At 42.6% G+C, this 18,853-nt stretch overlaps 2 protein-coding genes across 6 annotated transcripts in view; both read right to left on the reverse strand.

Moving 5' to 3' along the window:
- LOC105477974 (proteasome 20S subunit alpha 6) overlaps window positions 1-12,596 on the reverse strand; it is a 41,177-nt gene extending 28,581 nt beyond the window's left edge. The window contains exon 1 of the mRNA XM_011734900.2: window positions 12,477-12,596. Within this exon, the coding sequence (XP_011733202.1) occupies window positions 12,477-12,495 (19 nt within the window). The 5' untranslated portion in view covers window positions 12,496-12,596. The remainder of the gene's footprint in view (window positions 1-12,476) is intronic.
- Window positions 1-18,853, reverse strand: part of PROR (protein only RNase P catalytic subunit) — a 184,804-nt gene that overhangs the window by 19,019 nt on the left and 146,932 nt on the right. For 4 of the 5 annotated variants that reach the window (XM_011734893.3, XM_011734892.3, XM_071100334.1 and 1 more), the window contains one exon: window positions 16,834-17,087. In XM_011734893.3, coding sequence (XP_011733195.2) covers window positions 16,956-17,087 — 132 coding nt within the window. In that variant the 3' untranslated portion in view covers window positions 16,834-16,955. Of the gene's footprint in view, window positions 1-3,717; window positions 3,831-4,356; window positions 4,617-12,476; window positions 17,088-18,853 lie in introns of those variants that run through there. The other variant, XR_011625959.1, reaches the window with a different exon arrangement.

Raw genomic sequence — 18,853 nt, forward strand, 5'->3', positions numbered from 1 at the left:
TATCTGGCACAAAGGGTACTTTCCAGCACTGGCTAGTTCCCAAGTGGACTGATCAAAGTTTTCCCTTGCTTCTGGTTCAGGTCCCTACTCTCAGGACCAACTCCTCTTGACCTTTTGAAGACTTTTGTCTTCTCAGACTCTGAAAGAGCCTGGTATACTGTAATTCCTACTGTTTACCTGCATAGTCATAGTTAGAGTTCTTGGTAAGGCTGCTATGAGGATGAACTTAGTCCCACAGCCTCAACAGCTAGCTCTATGCTGGTGTCTCCCAAATTTAGGTGTCTAGCTGGACCCTTCTCTGGAGCTGAATCTTCTCTAATTACCAATGGGATATTTTTCACATCGAGACATATGGCACCTCAAAATCGCACATGTTTAAAAGAGAACTCCTTATCTCCTCTACTCCCTCTCAAGTCAATTCCCGCCCCTGTACCACATTTTCCAAGTCTTCAGAGCCAAAACTTTGCAGTAGTATTAATTCCCTTATACTTCCCCCCTCTGTCTTCATTTGTTCCTGCTCTGTTATTCTGGCTTTTTTTTTTTTTTTGAAATGGGGTATTGCTTTGTCACCCAGACAAGTACAGTGGCATGATCACTGCAGCCTTGAACACCTAACTGTGCTCAAGTGATCCGCTGGCCTCAGCCTCCCAAGTAGCTGGGACTGCAGCTGCACACCAACACTCCTGGCTAGTTTAAAAAAAAATTTTTAGAGACTAGGTTTCACTGTATTGTCCAGGCCAGCCTCAAACTCCAGGCCTGGAGGGATCCTTTGGCCTTAGCCTCCTGAGTATCTTTTTTCTTTCTGTTATATAATTCATAAATTTAGGCTGAGTATGGTGGCTCACACCTGTAATCCCAGCACTTTGGGAGGCTGAGGTGGGTGGATCATTTGAGGTCAGGAGTTAAAGACCGCTCTCGCCAACATGGTGAAACCCCATCTCTACTAAAAATACAAAAATTAGCCATGGATTAACGGTGTGCACCTGTAATCCCAGCTACTCAGGAGAGGTTGAGGCAGGAGAATTGCTTGAGCCTGGAGGTGGGGCTTGCAGTGAGCTGAGATCGTGCCACTGCACTCCAGTCTGGGCAATAGAGTGAGACCCTGTCTCAAAAAAAAAAAAATCATAAATGTATTCACTGTTTATTGTCCCTCATTCCCACCTCCAATTTAACCTCTGCAATGGCAAGGGTTTTTATTTTGTTCACTGATACAGCTCAGGCAACTTCAACAATAACCAGCATATATTAAGTGCTCAATAAATATTAGTTGAATGAATGAATCCCTTATGGCGTGGGAGTTAGGAGTTCATCCTTTTTTATTTGCATCTGAATTGAAATTCCATTTGTGACAGTTACTAGTTGGTATCAAACTCCTACGCTTAAGCCAGGAGTGTCCAATCTTTTGGCTTCCCTGGGCCACATTGGAAGAGTAATTGTCTTGAGCCACACATAAACTACACTAACACTAATGATAACTGATGGGCTAAAAAAAAATTGCAAAAAAATCTCATCATGTTTTAAGAATGTTTACAAATTTGTGTTGGGCCACACTGAAAGACATCCTGGGCCACATGCGGCCCGCAGGTCATGGGTTGGACAAGCTTGGCTTAAGCAATCCTCCTGCCTTGGCCTCCCAAAGTGCTGGGATTACAGGTGTGAGCCAGCATGTCTGGGCTGTGATGGGATATTTCAAATCACACATCACACACCCTGCAGTCTATGAGAATTATTTCACACATTCAAACAAATCTTCATCCCCTCTTGTGATATTTAAGCTGGGCACAGGATTTTGGATGGTGTATATATTTTCATACTCGTAAGGACGCTTCCTGGAAGGAATCAACTTCATTTTCAACACAAACATAAATTGAAAGCTAGGATTAAAAATCAGGCTCCTTGAGGGTGGTGGCCACATCTGTTTTTGTTGTTGTTGTTGGCTTATTTTTCGAGATGGAGTCTCGCTTTGTTGCCTAGGCTGGAGTGCAGTGGCGCGATCTGGGCTCATTGCAACTTCTGCCTCCTGGGTTCAAGTGATTCTCATGCCTGAGCCTCCCAAGAAGCTGGAATTACAGGCATGCCCCACCACACCTGGTTAATTTTTGTATTTTTAGTAGAGACAGGGTTTTGCCATGTTGGCCAGTTTGGTCTCAAACTCCTGGCCTCAAGTGATCCGCCTACCTCGGCCTCCCAAAATGCTGGGATTACAGGCATGAGCCACCATGCCCAACTAGCCACATCTGTTTTGTTCACCAGTGTATCCTCAATACCAAACAGTGCCTAGCCTGAGGTAAGCACTCAGATCATTTGTTGAATATGCATTCTCACTGTTTAGGTTTTCTATTATGTTTGTTTTTCTTTATTCAAAAAGATATCTCAGTAAATGAGAGATCCAAATTTCAAAACCCTAAAAAGTCAGAGATTTTATATTAGAATTTGAGATGTTTCCACATAGGCAAATGAATTCCTCTGGGAAATCTTTCAGAAAGACAAAACCTTTGCCAATTCCATCACAAAGGGAAATCCCCTGGAAGCTGACTTTATGAATATGTGCCATCGGGCTCCAGGCAGCAGCTAAACTACTCACTCAGGTGGACTTTCCCCTGGGTGAGGGAGCTTTCAGAAATGTCTGGGTACCAATACTGCAGCTCTAACACAAGCCTGGGTGGCAGACTTGCTGTGTCTGTGTGGAAAGTTTGATCTTCCTCTCTGTGGGGCCATCAAGTTAGGCTTTTTGAAATGACTTTCTGGTTTTTTGAAAAAATTTAGAGATGACTTGACATCTCGTGAGTCTTGGAAAATGTCATGGGGGCCTCCATTTGGCAAGGCCCACATTCTCCCCTGGGGGTGGAGGTAGGTGGAAGGTAGGGGTTACCCACAAGGCAAAGGTAGAAAGTGGCAGTGTAGATTCCCAGAGACTGCAGACATGCTGAATCACATGGTGTTTAAAGGCAAGATAAGAATGCAGCCCTTAGCTTAAGGTGCTCTGCCGGCAGTTTTAGTGAGCCAGGGAATAGAAAAATGAAGGCTATCTGTGTTTCTATATGATATTAGTAGGTGTTGAAACACAGTGCCCTGTGAGTTGGCCACTTGCAATACACATCTTAGGGGAGTCTCCCGATGTTAAGGGGCCCCAAAGGACAGCTGTAGCAAGGACAGAGCTAGGGATGTAGCAGTTCTGGGTAAAGAAAGATGTAGGACTCTGCCCAGCTCTCTGGCCAGATTTTCACTAATTCAGAGCTTCCTCCCTGAGGAGAAGAACCTGGCTCTTTATCTTTCCCTTTTTTATCTTTCTCAGATCCTTCAGTTCTTCCTGCACCCCAGTAGCTATGGTTTGCTACCTAGGACTTCAGTCATTCTGGATGAGTGTTGGAGAAGGAGAAAAGAGTACGAAATTTCTCTACTCTAGTTCTGTAATTTATGGGTAAAGGACAAATGTCGATCAGTGACAGACTGGATTAAGAAACTGTGGCACATACACACCATGGAATACTATGCAGCCATAAAAAAGGATAAGTTCGTGTCCTTTGTAGGGACATGGATGCAGCTGGAAACCATCATTCTCAGCAAACTATTGCAAGAACAGAAAACTAAACACCGCATGTTCTCACTCATAGATGGGAATTGAACAATGAGATTACTTGGACTCTGGAAGGGGAACATCACACACCGGGGCCTATTATGGGGAGGGGGGGGGAGGGATTGCATTGGGAGTCATACCTGATGTAAATGATGAGTTGATGGGTGCCGACGAGTTGATGGGTGCAGCACACCAACATGGCACAAGTATACATATGTAACAAACCTGCACGTTGTGCACATGTACCCTAGAACTTAAATTTAAAAATTAAAAAAAAAAACAGAAAAAAAATTTATGGGTAAAGGAAAGGGACAAATGGAGCACCAAATGTGGTTTGAGGTGTGACTTCTGTGACTTACATGAGGTTATGCTTCTCATAAGCCCTTCAAACCCCTTCAAACCCTTCAAAGCCCTTCAAACCCCAGATTCCAATAAAGCAACACTCCTCTGCCCCCTTGTCTGTGACATCTAGTGTGGTTCTTCTACCCTCTGGTACCAATGGTGGATGCAATACAGTGTTTAGCAAGATAGCAGTCACCCAACTATCATTATTTCCCTTCTGTGCCATCCCCTTATTAACCAGTCAATGTGGTTCTGTGCCTGGATTCTCTCAGCCATTCCCCAAAATAAATGCTGTCCTTTGGTTTGGAGGGAATAAACTTGTATCACTTCAACCCAAAGGACATTTAAATACAACTATGCATGAACCCCTCTATAGAGCCAAAACCTTTAGCTTTTCAGTTCACCCTTGTTTTTAGCTATAATAACTTCAGTATTACCCTCTTACGACTTTTGATGTTTCTCGTTTTTCCAAGCTCTGCCTTAAATGAGAACCTGATGCTCAGCTTCTTGTTTCTGGAAGCCAAGGACTTCGAAAAACACTGAGAATTCTCATGGGTCTCCCCGCAATACTGGAAGAAACAGCAGAAGACCCCAGCTGGCTTGGGCTTAACCGTTGGTGGTTTTTAACATACAGCTTCCCCTTAGGCATGTTAACACAGGAAGCTCTTCATAGCTTGAGAGAACAGCAAAAGTTCCACTGAAAAATAAGATGGGGAAGGGTGGGAGAAGGGAACGGTCATATCGTGAACTTTGAAAATGGCCAGGTTCTGCTCTGTCAGCAGCACTGGGTTTGAATCTGAGCCTTGCCACAGATTACTTGGTGACCATGATCTCAGTTTCTTCTCTCAAACAGGTGAGTATGCTGTACCCACTTTAAGAGCATAGAGTCCACTACGGTGAAATTAAGCCACCTACTATTTGACTGGAACTCAGCTTCTTTGTGAAAGAAGGGGGCACACTGATGAATAAGGCCTGAATTGTCGGCTATTTCGCTTTAATCTATCCCTAGTAAAGAATGAAACCAAACAGATACTGCATGGGCCTGCACTGCATGGGCCTGCACTGCACACTGCTATTATTCAGAAGTGAAACTCACTGTCTTAATTTGGAAAGCAGCTAATTCTTACCTCACACACATGCAGCCTCACCCATTAATGTTGATGGGGGATGGAAGTGCAGGATCAATTATTTCATGGTGCCTCCCTACATCTTGGAATCTTTATGAATTTTATTTAGACTTTATTCACTCTATTCCCCACCCCCACCCCCAGCTCCTGAGGGTGGGGAACGGGAGGTGCAGAGATTGGCCAGTCACTAAGTGAGTCAAGAACAGAGAGGAAATAAGACTCAACAGCCTTCCCTTTAGCCTAGAGACACTTCCTCTTCCTTGAGGTTTCCTAATTGGCTTACTCTAATTCCTATTTTCTTACCACAAAATTAAGTCATCTGTGATGCTCAGAATGAACCAAATTCTCTTGAGGGTAATTGGAGAGAGAGAGAGAGAAAATGCAAATGAATGAGGTTTCTGATCATTTTGACCAATATTTTCAGCCACTAATTTAGAAACTAGTTCTTGAGAGTCCAGTTATTGATAGAAAAGCAAGAGTGTGCTACAGTTTTTTTTTTCTTTTTTGATAGAGTTTTGCTCTGTCACCCTGGCTAGAGTGCAGTGGTACGATCTTGGCTCACTGCAACCTTTGCCTCCCAGGTGATCCTCCCACTTCAGCCTCCCAAGTAGCTGGGACTACAGGCATGCACCACCATGCTTGGCTGATTTTTAATTTTTTTGTAGAGATAATGTCTCACTATATTGCCCAGGCTGGTCTTGAACTCCTGGGCTTCAGCGATCCTCCTGCCTTGGCCTTCCAAAGTGCTGGAATTACAGTCATCACACCTGACTCCTGTTTTATTTTCTACTTGCTTTTGAATGACTTGATGAACCTCAGCTGAGATCCTCAAACTTCACTCTAAATGTATTTCTTTTTTTTTTTTTTTTGAGGCGGAGTCTGGCTCTCTTGCCCAGGCTGGAGTGCAGTGGCCGGATCTCAGCTCACCGCAAGCTCCGCCTCCTGGGTTCACGCCATTCTCCTGCCTCAGCCTCCCGAGTAGCTGGGACTACAGGCGCCCGCCACCTCGCCCGGCTAGTTTTTTGTATTTTTTAGTAGAGACGGGGTTTCACCGTGTTAGCCAGGATGGTCTCGATCTCCTGACCTCATGATCCGCCCGTCTCGGTCTCCCAAAGTGTTGGGATTACAGGCTTGAGCCACCGCGCCCAGCCTTTCTAAATGTATTTCATCCATAATGGCGAAACAAAGGCAAGTTCCAAAAATCAACCACAGACAGCAGATTTAGGCACTGAAACATTCCAAAGATTAAAAACTCTGGGATGATGTCTTAACAACTACATAGCAAGAGGCCAGGCGCGGTGGCTCATGCCTGTAATCCCAGCACTTTGGGAGGCCGAGGCGGGCGGATCACGAGGACAGGAGATCGAGACCATCCTGGCTAACACGGTGAAACCCCGTCTCTACTAAAAATACAAAAAATTAGCCGGGCATGGTGGCGGGCATCTGTAGTCCCAGCTACTCGGGAGGCTGAAGCAGGAGAATGGCGTGAACCCGGGAGGCGGAGCTTGCAGTGAGCGGAGATCGTGCCACTGCACTCCAGCCTGGAGGAAAGAGTAAGACTCCATCTCAAAAAAAAAAAAAAACAAACAAGTACATAGCAAGTTTTATTTGTTACCACAGTACCATGTACAGAGTAGAAGTCTAATGAATAAACCTTTAATTCACTGAATATATCATATGATTATAGAGGATGGCACTGAGAAGTTATTATTTTTTGAGTATCAGTGAGGCGTCAGACACCACAGATTAAGTTCCCACTTAGCCAGCTCACACACAAAATACCAAGGAGCAAGAGGGGAATTCACTTAAAGGAGAAGTAGGCATTAGAGGTAAAAATCAGGAAGACATTTTCAAACAACTTCTCCAAAGTAATTCAACATTTACTGAGCCCCCTCTTTGGGCAAGAAGCTGGGCCAGCTGCTCTGGGAGACACACAGATGAACCTGATGGCATCCCCACCAGAGTTCCATGGGGAAGACGAAACATGAATGAAAGCAAAGCTAACATGAAGCAGTCTGTAGTACATAAGGAAATGTGTAACAGCAGCACAGATGAGAAAATGACCTTATATGCTCATGGGCCAGAGGGAATGTAAGACTACCTGTTGGAAGATGCATGTCCAAGCTCAGCTTAGGACAGGGAGAACTCTTAACAAGTATGTTAAGAGCAATGTTAGGAGCAATGTGGTAGGTACTACAATGCAACATGGAATGGGAGTGGCATAAACAAACAGGAAGAAGAAAAGAGCCCGTGTTTAGGGCAAGTTAGGCAATGGCCTAACTTAACTAGGACACAAAAAATGTTTTGGATTATGGTACAAATGAAAGGAGCTGGCCTTGGATACTAAGCTAAGGAATTTATGCTCTATCTAGTTGGAAGGCTATGGGGAGACATTTAGTGTTTTTGAGCAAGGAGAGTGCCCAAGACTAGAATTATGCTTTGGGAAGATAAACCTGGTAGCTGTATTTATGAGGAACTGTCACTGGAGACGTCAGCCAGGAGGCTATTGATAATAGACCAAGTGAAAGTTTTTGAAGGTCTGAACTGGGGTAAGTAGCAATAGGAATGGAAAGGAGAGATTATCTGCAAGAAATTTTTAAAGGCTGGATGCGGTGGCTCATGCCTATTTATAATCCCAGCACTTTGGGAGGCCAAGTTGGGAGGATTGCTTGAGCCCAGGAGTTTGAGACCAGCTTGGGCATCGTGGCAAAACCCTGTATCTACAAAAAATAAATTAACCAGGTATGGCGGTGTCCACCTTATAAGGTGCGTGCCAATGGTCCCAGTTACTTGGGAGGCTGAGGCAGGATAATTGTTTGAGCCCAGGAGGTCAAGGCTGCAGTGAGCTATGATTGCATCATGGCACTCCAGCCTGGGCAACAGAGTGAGACCCCATCTCCTAAAAAAAAAAAAAAGTTCTAGTCTAATATCCTATTACACCTATTGTAAAAATTTTAGACTATGCAGAAGATGAAGTAAAAATCATCCACAACCCAACATCCAGAGATATCTATTAACATTGTAGAATCAATGAAATGTTATTCCTTCCAGACATTCTCCTCCAAGTATTTTCTTTCTTTCTCTCTCTCTTTTTTTTTTTTTTTTTTGTAGAGATAGGGGTCTCCCTGTGTTGCCCAGGCTGGTCTTGTACTCCTGGGCTCAAAAGATTCTCCCACCTCAGCCTCCCAAAGTCTTAGGATTACAGGTGTGACCCACCACACTTGACCAGCCGAGTATTTTCTTTCCTTCATTTAAAAAATGGGATCTTACTAGACATACCATTTTGGAGCTGCTTTTTCATTGACTCTATGCCAAGGTACAAAGTATCAGCGGGGCACAGTGGCTCACACCTGTAATCCCAGCACTTTGGGAGGTGAAGGTGAATGGAACACCTGAGGTTAGGAGTTTGAGACCAGCCTGGCCAACATGGTGAAACCCCATCTCCACTAAAAAATACAAGAAAATACTCCACTAAAAATTAGCCGAGTGTGGTGGCATGTGCCTGTAGTCCCAGCTACTTGGGAGGCTGAGGCAGGAGAATCGCTTGAGCCCAGGAGGCAGAGGTTGCAGTGAGCCGAGATCTTTCCTTTGCACTCTAGCCTGACCCTGTGGGGTCTCACTCTGTTGCCCAGGCTGGAGTGCAATGGCTCAATCTTGGCTCACTGCAACCTCTGCCTCCCAGGCTCAAGCAATCCTCCTACCTCAGCCTTCTGAGTAGCTGAGATGACAGACACATGCCACCGTGCCCAGCTAATTTTTGTCTTTTTGTGGAGATGGGGGGAATCTCACCAGGCTGCCCAGGCTGGTCTTGAACTCCTGGACGCAAGAAATCCTCCTGCCTTGACCTCCCAAAGTACAAAGTATCATTTTAATCATTGTAATGTTAAAAGTTATGTTTAGGTTAGGTGCAATGGCTCATTTCTATAATCCCAGAGCTCTGGAAAGCTGAGATAAGTGGATTGCTTGAGGCCAGGAGTTTAAGACCAGCCTAGGAAACATAGTGAGACCCTGTCGCTAAATTTTTTTTAAATTTACAAGTAGGTTAGAAAATTATCTGGGGGTGGTAGAGCGTGCCAGTAGTACCAGCTACTCAGGAGGCTGAGGCAGGAGGATTGCTTGAGCCCAGGAGGTCAAGGCTGCAGTGAGTCATGATCACACTGCGCTGTACTACAGCCTGGGTGACAGCAGGACCTTGTCTCAAAAAATAAAAAATTAAACTATTGTTATTTACTTCTTCCCTTATTTTGAATAATTACTTCCAATTTCATTATTGTCAATTACACTATTATGAATAAGCTGTTTTCAAAGTGGTTCAGTTTGAGTGTCTCAGGTGAAGCTGCTCAGATGCAAATGTGGAATTGGAAAGAAACCAGTGATAGAGATGACGCCTTCTTTTCAGAAAGTTGCTATGAAACTGTCCCTGGGGAAGCACAGTTTTGTCCAGTCAGAAGCCTAAAGGTATTTATAAGTAAATGGGAAAGAGCTGGAGGAAAAGGATTAACTGAGAATAAGATCCCAATTCAGCAAGAAGGAACAGCACGGAAGTAGGTGGAAAAAGTAACCTAGGGCCGGGAGTAGTGGCTGATGCCTGTAATCCTAGCACCTTGAGAGGCCAAGGCAGGAGGATTGATAGAGACCAAGAGTTCAAGGCCAACCTGATCCTGTCTCTATTTTATAATTAAAAAAATTTTTTTTTTCTTTTTAAAGTAATCTAGGAAAGAAAAGGGAGAAAAGATTCAGGAGAGGAAAATTATTGGAAAAGGCAAACATTGATGAAGAGGTTCGTAACAGATGGCTTTTAGTTTCTGGTTAAGTCTGCTGAGCCTGAGAATGATGAGACTGACTCAGGACTTGGACTCACGGGTGTCGTTTTATTACTATTGTTTATATAATTGTGGAGCTCATTGAGGCCCTTACTTCTCAAATTATAGTCTGCAGCACTGGCATCACGAGGTATGTCAGATCTGAATCAGAACTGCCATTTTGAGTGGGATCCCCAGGTGATTCTATGCCCATTAAATTTGAGAAGCACTGTGATGGCCCATCTTCCCCACTTAACAGAAAAGGAAATGAACGCTCCAGGAGATTAGCTGCTTGCAACTTACTTTTGCAGAGTTAAGACTGCAAAGGTTGGGAGAGCTCCTTCAGGAAATTAATGGGAATTTCATGACTTTTCTAGCAATACTATGGTATATAGGAGTGGAGAATGTGGAATGGTCTGTGGTTACTCAAAATAAGGTTTAGAATTGAAAAGATGATCAAAGGAGGTAAAAAGTATGAAAGAATTTGCGCTGCTATTGAAGCCATCACTCTCATTAATGCTTTGACAGGCAGGGTAGGGAGAAAGGCAAGCAAAGTCAGATGAGAAAGGGCAATAGAGGCTTCCTAGGTGAGGAAGGGATATGTCCAAGAACAGGTCAATGGGAATTTAACTCAATGGTGGTTGGGTTAAAGGAGTGGGGCAGGTAAGGAGGCTGTGGACAAAATGAGGAACTTGAAAGTTTACAATCCTGAAACTAATCAAAAAGGTTGGCCATCTCATAGGGAGCCAAAAATCACAAAATCAGTTAAGCGTGGTTGTGCGTGCCTGTAATCCCGGCTACTTGGGAGGCTGAGGCAGGAGGATCGCTTGAGCCCAGGAGTTTGAGGCTGCAGTGAGCTCTGACCATACCTGTGAATAGCTACTGCACTGCAGCCCGAGCAACACAGTGAGACCCCATTTCTAGAACAAACAACAACAACAAATCATGAGACTGGAGTTAAGAAACAATGAGATCAGGCTGGGTGTGGTGGCTAATGCCTGTAATCCCAGCACTTTGGGAGGCCAAGGTGGGCTGATCACTCGAGGTCAGGAGTTCAAGACCAGCTTGGCCAACATGATGAAATCCTCTCTCTACTAAAAATACAAAAATTAGCTGGGCATGGTGGTGCGTGCCTGTAATCCCAGCTACTCGGGAGGCTGAGGCATAAGAATCACTTGAATCCGGGAGATAGAGGTTGCAGTGAGCCGAGATCACACCACTGCACCCCAGCCTAGGTGACAGAGTGAGACTCCAACTCAAGAAAAAAAAAAAAAGAAAAAAGAAAAGAAACAATGAGACCAAAATGTGGATGGAGTTGGGATCTCTGGTGATACTGGTAGTGGGAGTGGAAGAAAAGCACATTTTTTTTTTTTTTCTGTATTTTTAGTAGAGACGGGGTTTTGCCATGTTGGCCAGCCTGGCCTCGAACTCCTGACCTCAGGTGATCCACCTGCCTCGGCCTCCCAAAAGGCTGGGATTACAGGAGTGAGCCACCATGCCAGGCCGAAAAGTACATTCTTATAACATGTATGACGTACAAACTAATCAATACTGATTTCCTCACATAAACTTCCCTTGGTGTGTTGATGAACGAAGAGTTACATGATTTGCTTTAAAAAATAAAAAGTTCTTTATCTGTGTAAAGCAGCAATTGTTCCTTAGATATTCTCTTCAAAAACACGGTCTGACCAGAGTTTACTTTTTTAGGAGTTGGAGATCAGAGGGCCTGAATTAGAAAAGACCCATTACATCAAGGATTTGACCACTCCTACCAGAATAGCACTAAGTGCCAAAGGACGTGACCCTTAATTTGAGCCAATAGCTATTATCAGCGTTCAGCTTCTGTGAATACAGATTTCCTTCTGAATAAAGCAAGCCTTGAGTAGAAATTTGTGAGTATACAGCTATGCAAGTAGTATTTGATGGTGTCCAGCAATGCTCTAGTTTAAGGTGGCTGCCCCTTTTTATGAATTTACATTATTAATTATTAGAATACATGAGGCTGAGTGCGGTGGCTCACACCTGTAATCCCAGCACTTTGGGAGGCTGAGGTGGGCGGATCACCTGAGGTCTGGAGTTCGAGACTAGCCTGACCAACATGGAGAAACTCTGTCTCTACTAAAAATACAAAATTAGTTGAGCATAGTGGCGCATGCCTGTAATCCCAGCTACTCGGGAGGCTGAGGCAGAAGAATTGCTTGAACCAGGGAGGCAGAGGTTGCAGTGAGCCGAGATCACGCCATTGCACTCCAGCCTGGGCAACAAGAGCAAAACTCCATCTCACACAAACACACAAAAAGAATACATGAGGATGAAGTGACTATAATAACGGGGAAAATTTTTCATTTTCTGTCAGGTGAAAAAAAACATGTTACGAAAGAGTTCATAGAGAATAAGTATACATGTATAGAAAAATAAAAAATGAGTATATATGTATAGAAAAATATATACGTATAACAACTTAATAGCAATAGACTGTCCAGTCATGGAACACAGGACAGAAAAAAAAGCAGGTTTGGATTCTAGAGCAAGGTCATTGAAAAGAGGAATAAAATATAAGAATGATTTATTTTCAAAGAATCAGTAATATAAGTACACCTAAGCAACAAGTCTGGGTGAGGGACTTACCTCTCCGAAGACCTGCCATAGCCACCTCCAAAGGAAGCTACTTCACGAGGTGGAGGCTCCATCCCATTCTCCCAGCTTAGGACACTACCCTGCTCCAGCAGGGCCACATGGATGGAATTGTCAGGGAATTCCATTGGTATCCTATTGGATACTGACATTCTCTGTTCTGATGCAGTCATAGAAAGCACAAGAAACCTCTTTTATTTATTTATTTATTTATTTATTTTTGAGATGGAGTCTTGCTCTGTCATCAGGCTGGAGTACAGTGGTGCAATCTCAGCTCACTACAACCTCCGCCTCCCGGGTTCAAGCAATTCTCCTGCCTCAGCCTCCTGAGTAGCTGGAACTACAGGTGCACACCACCACGCTCAGCTAATTTTTGTATTTTTAGTAGAGGCGGGGTTTCATCGTATTGGCCAGGATGGTCTCAATGTCTTGACCTCAGGTGATCCGCCTGCCTCGGCCTTCCAAAGTGCTGGGATTACAGACATGAGTCACCGCGCCTGGCCAGGAAATCTCTTTTAATAGTAGACTTTAACTATTTAGATGTGAACTGAAATTGTTATCTATATAATGTTCTAGTCTATCTGAGAGTGATGAGGCAACCTGACCTGGTCTCATTAAAATGAATTAATGTTTAACATATTCAAAATTAAAGCCCCTACTAATGATTTCTTAAGTATTTGCTTCTTGGGCTGGCTTTTAGCACTGAAGAGATGAGTGGGGTAGTCATTTTAATGTGCTCGATATTAACTCTCTACATCAAATTTCTTGTCAGAAGTTACCAAAAAAAAACCTTCCCATGTTACTGCTATTTATAACAAATTATCACGATTATCATAATAACTCAATCCATTAGATAGGAGTATACTTCTGAGGGCACTCTGGTAGCAAAACAAACTATTTTTAGCTGCCATCAGTGACTAGATAATTGTCTTCCTGTTTACTTCAATTACCACTTAAAAGCAAGTTGTGTATGTAGTAGAGCCTCTGGAAGCACTCGTCAGATCAAATAATGGCAAAAAACGAAACAAAACAAAACAAAACAAAACAAAAAAACCAAAAACAAAAAACTAAACTTGGGGAGACAGAATGTCAGGAAATCATGAAAAAGTATACATGGAGATGATGAAAGAAAATTAAAGATTATTTCTCAAATTTTATTACATTTATTCATCTGTGTTCCTGTCTCTGGTATTTTCATCCTGTTATTTTCTATGGCTTCCTCTATGTAGAGCTCTAAATGGAACTTCCTTTGTTTATTTAGCATAGACTTAAGCAGACTGCTTGTCACTGGCCAGGACTGCGCAGGTAAAAGCTGGTCCTATATCCTTTCTGCTCACTCCTAAGTGCCTTCTACAAATTTCCTTTCTTATTCTTGCTCCCCTCCTGCCTCCTGTAGGGCTGCTGGACTATAGAGATGCCTCATTTCAGGCTGTGCCGGGTGGCTCACGCCTGTAATACCAGCACTTTGGGAGGCTGAGGTGGGTGGATCACCTGAGGCCAAGAGTTTGAGAGCAACCAGGGCAACATGGTGAAACCCTGTCTCTACTAAAAAAGGAAAAATCAGCCGGGCGTCATGGCGCGTGCCTGTAATTCCAGCTGCCCGAGAGGCAGAGGCATGAGAATTGCTTGAACCCGGGAGGCAGAAGTTGCAGTGAACCGAGATCATACCGTTGCACTCCAGCCTAGATAAAAGATCAAGACTCTGTCTCAAAACAAAAACAAAACGGTGAGAAATCTGCTAGAGGACCAAGGAAGCAGTAATTATATTTAAGTACAGACTTGAGGAGAAAATTAATTGCATATGAAGAACAAGCCACCTCAGATGAGGTAGTCCTAACAGAGCCCTGAGAAAATAAACTCAGCCTTCTCCCTTGAGATTTTCTTTTCACTGGGTCTGAGAACAGCAGGAAGAAAAGAGTATAAATTCAGAATGCCAGGGGGAAGCACAAAGTATTTTAGAAATACTTTTAAGTGGCAAAGTCAATGCTCTTTCAAACCCTTCATTGTTCACAACTGATTTTAAAGATACTAACAATTTAAGAGTACAGCTTTTAAAGTAATTTCTTCTCGTGGTGTCCAGGAACTTGCTTGACAGGTAGCTTTTTTTTTCACTCAAATGATCAGAACACAAATGGGCAGCCTAAGTGTCTGGTTCCAGGGCTTCCTTCAGGGAATCCCTGCACTCCTCAAGGTCACTGTGGCAGCATAACTTACTCTGAGCAACCCTACACTGGTTCCCCACTCCTGGACAAGGGACCGATGTACCTCAGTTTATCTCAAGCAGAAGTTAGGGTTTTGTTTCTAAATGGTATTAGAGTTGTTTTAAAATGTAATTTCTCTACCACAATGTTCTATACTGGTGAGCCATTCAGGATACTTGGGCCCTTAAAAGACGTACTCCCCTGTTCCTTCCTCTCATTCTTACCTCCCTCCCTTTGAGACAGGGTCTCGCTCTGTCACCCAGGCTGGAGTGTAGTAGCATGATCATAGCTCACTGCAGCCTTGACCTCTGGGGCTCAAGTGATCCTCCCACCTCAATCTCCTGAGTAGCTGGGACCATAGGCATGGGCTACCATGCCCAGCTAATCTTTAAATTTTGTGTCGTCACGGCTCTCCCTATGTTGCCTAGGCTGGTCTCCAACTCCTGGCTTCAAGCAATTCTCTCATTTAGCCTCCCAAAGTGCTGACTCCTCCCCCATCTCTATGTGCCAGTAGAAGAAAGAGCATTTGGGAATTAGAAGAGGTGGGTTATGGCTGAAATGTCCGTACTAACTAGCCGTGGGACTCAGGGAAGCCAGGTCATCTTTCTGGGTCTGTTCCTTATCTCCAAAATAGACTTTACATGCTCTAAGGTTTACTCCTGCTCTAAAGTTCTAGGTTTCTTCTTGTAGCTTCTCCCATCTTTTTTTTTTTTTTAAAGAGACAGGGTCTTCCTATGTTGCCCAGGCTGGTCTCCAACTCTGGGCCTAAAGTGATCCTCCTGTCTTGGCCTCCCAAAGTGCTGGAATTAACAGGTGTGAGGCACCATGTTGGCCTCCTCCTCTATCTCTATGTGCTCCTTTTTTTGAAATTTGCATTAGTTTTTAGATGGGCTTAATAAATACTTTTTGTCTTCTTAAAATGTTTTTCTTAAAACTATGATAGTTCCTTAAAAAAGAAGTTTAGCTCACTGAAAGCACAGTTTTCTAAGTATGTAGTTTATGAAACTTGGAAAATAAACAGACTGAATTTATTAGGGCTTTCTCAGTATCTTTTAACACTCTCAATATATCCAATGTTTTCCTGGAGAGCTCTTCTGTCTTGGTGTGCAGTAATGTTGCATTCAGTAAATGGGTAAGAAGATAAAATGTCCCCTCCTTGGATTTTCCTGAATTGTTTCTCTGTACATAATACATACCCTAAATGTACACATGTATACGGTTTGATGTAAATGAGGTCATTGTTTATTTCATGTAAATAATTACCTTTTTTTACCCTAACTTACTTTTTTTGAGGTATATTGTCATAAATGTAAATGTATCAATTTAAAATATTTACTGTGAAGAATTTTAACTAATATATACATGTAGCTATGTTACTATTACCCAAATCAATATAAGAAACTTTCCATCACCCCGAGAAAGTTATTTCATATCCCTTTCCTCAGGCAATTACTATTCTGATTTTTATCATAATAGAGTAGTTTTTGCCTGTTCTTGACTATTGAATACAGTATGTGAAAATTAGCCAAGCCTGGTGGTACATGCCTGTAGTCCCAATTACTCAGGAGGGCTGAGGTAGGAAGATTGCTTGAGCCTGGGAGTTTGAGGCTGCAGTGAGCTGTGATCGCGTCACTGCACTCCAGCCCTGGTGACACAGTTAGGTGCGACTCTTTTTCCAAAAAAAATAAGAAAAAGAGGAATGAATGCCCCCTCTTCTCCAATCCAAATAATTGGATGATAAGTAATTAAAAATTGCTATTAATAGTAAGCCTTAGTATCTTGGCCAGTTTCTTACAGAGGACGATAAATGATTCCATGTGGATAGGGCATAACATATAGAGAATGAGACTATGTCAGAAGAGGGAGAAGGGATTTGAAACAACATGAGTTTCTCAGGGACAGATGGATTGGTTCTGCTATTGGTAGGCCTGGAAGGCAAGGTCAGAAGTAGCAAAAAATGGATAACAAAAGCACTACTTGTCACCCAAGCTAAGTGGAATAGCTGGCCCAGTAGGAGAAATGTAGGTTTTGCTCTACACTGAGTTCTCCAACTCTTGATAAGCCTCCAAAAACAAATGTTAGGGAAAAAAAATGCAGCTGGTTATGAAAAGATATTTTATCTCATTTCATTAAAAAATCAACGTCAACACTGTTAATAGAATCATTTTATCCTCAGGATAGAGGCAATGCTCTAAACAAACACCAATTCAAGAGCCTCTGATGCCAACCCAGGGGGTACCCAAACACAAACTTAGCATAGAGGTAAGAGTCTCTATGTCTTTTGGTGGAGGCAAAGCCATTTGGTTGGTACTTCATAGGAATATCTTTCTACCACGTCTTCATCATATGGTATGTGCCACGAGTCTCCAGTTGTTTGCACCACTGTGTCATAGCTGAGAATATGCTGTTGAATTAAAAAGAGAACAAAACATTGAGAACAACACTAAAGGGCTACCTGGCCATTTCCCTTTCTGACACTTCTCAAGTTTGCTTCAGAAGAGTATTAATAATGGATTATCTCACTTAATGATGGATTTTCAAAGGGCAGCTAACTCTGTGAAGATGAGCCCTAGCATTAGGAGTTTCTTTTTTTGAGGGGTCTCATTTTTACGTCTAAAGACTCTCTATAGAAGTATTACATTTATGTAAGACAGATGTTCTTTTGTTGGCTCTATCAGTTTTGTGTGTGTGAGTGAAAAATTTCAAATACAGTCAGCCTTCCATAACTGCAGGCTTTGTATCCCTGGCAAACCACCACGGACTGAAAATATTTGAAAAAAACAACAACAAAAAAAAAAACCTGAACATGTACAGACTTTTTTTCTTCTTGGCATTATTCCCTAAACAATACAGAAACAACTATTTATATAGCATTTACATTGTATTAGGTATTATAAATAATCTAGATGACTCAAAGTATACAGGAGGATGTGTGTAGGTTATATGCAAATACTATGCCATTTTATATAAGGGACTTAAGCATTTGAGGATTTTAGTATCTGTGAGAGGTCCTGAGACCAATTCCTCATGGATACCAAGGAACAACTGCACACAAAAGTAGAGAAATGGTATCATGAACTCCCATGTACTCATCACCTAGGTTCGGCCATTATCAATTCATCTCTAGTCTTACTTCATCCATACGGTGCCCCCCCCCCCCCACCTCAGATATGTAATTTCTTCTGTAATACTTCAGTATGTATCTCTAAGAAATAAGGTCTTATTTTATAAATGTAAGATCAATATCTGTATACCTTTATTATACTTAAGAATTAATAGTTCTTCAACTATATCTTGAATCACTATGGTATCATTTGATACCATATTTACCACAAATCTATTGTTTTGGATATTCTTATTTATTTACTTTTATAGAGACAGTGTCTTACCATGTTGCCCAGGCTAGTCTTAAACTCCTAGGCTCAGGCAATCTTCCTGCTTTGGGCCTCCCAAAGTGCTGGGATTACACAAGTGAGCCACTACACCCAGCCATTCTTACTTATTTTTAAATTGACGAATAACAATTATATACATTTATCATGTACAGCATGTTTTTGAAATATGCATACATTGTAGAATAGCTAAATTGAGCTAATTAACATGAGCATTACCTTATATATTTACAATTTTTGTGGTGAGAACACTTAAAATCTACTCTTAGCAGTTTTCAAGGATACAATACATTGTTATTAATTATTAACTACAGTCATCATGGAACTTATTCCTCTTATCTAACTGAAATTTTTTCTCCTTTGACCAACATCTCCCCACTCCCCTAAACTCCATTTTTTTTTTTTTGAGACGGAGTCTTGCTCTGTCACCCAGGCTGGAGTGCAGTAGCACAATCTCAGTTCACTGAAACCTTCACCTCCCAGGTTCAAGCGATTCTTGTACCTCAGCCTCCTGTGTAGCTGGGATTACAGGCACACACCACCACGCCTGGCTAATTTTTGTATTTTTAGTAGAGATGAGGTTTCGCTATGTTGGCAAGGCTTGTCTTCAACTCCTGACCTCAAGTGATCCACCCACCTTGGCCTCCCAAAGTGCTGAGATTACTGGCGTGAGCCATCACGCCTGGCCAATATTTTCTGATCATTGAACCTTATTTATTATACCACGGGCCAGTGTACTTTTCTGTAATAACTCACTTTGGATTCTCTACCTTTGCTT

Source organism: Macaca nemestrina, chromosome 7, assembly GCF_043159975.1.
Source record: "Macaca nemestrina isolate mMacNem1 chromosome 7, mMacNem.hap1, whole genome shotgun sequence".
Classification (NCBI taxonomy): Eukaryota; Metazoa; Chordata; class Mammalia; order Primates; family Cercopithecidae; genus Macaca; species Macaca nemestrina.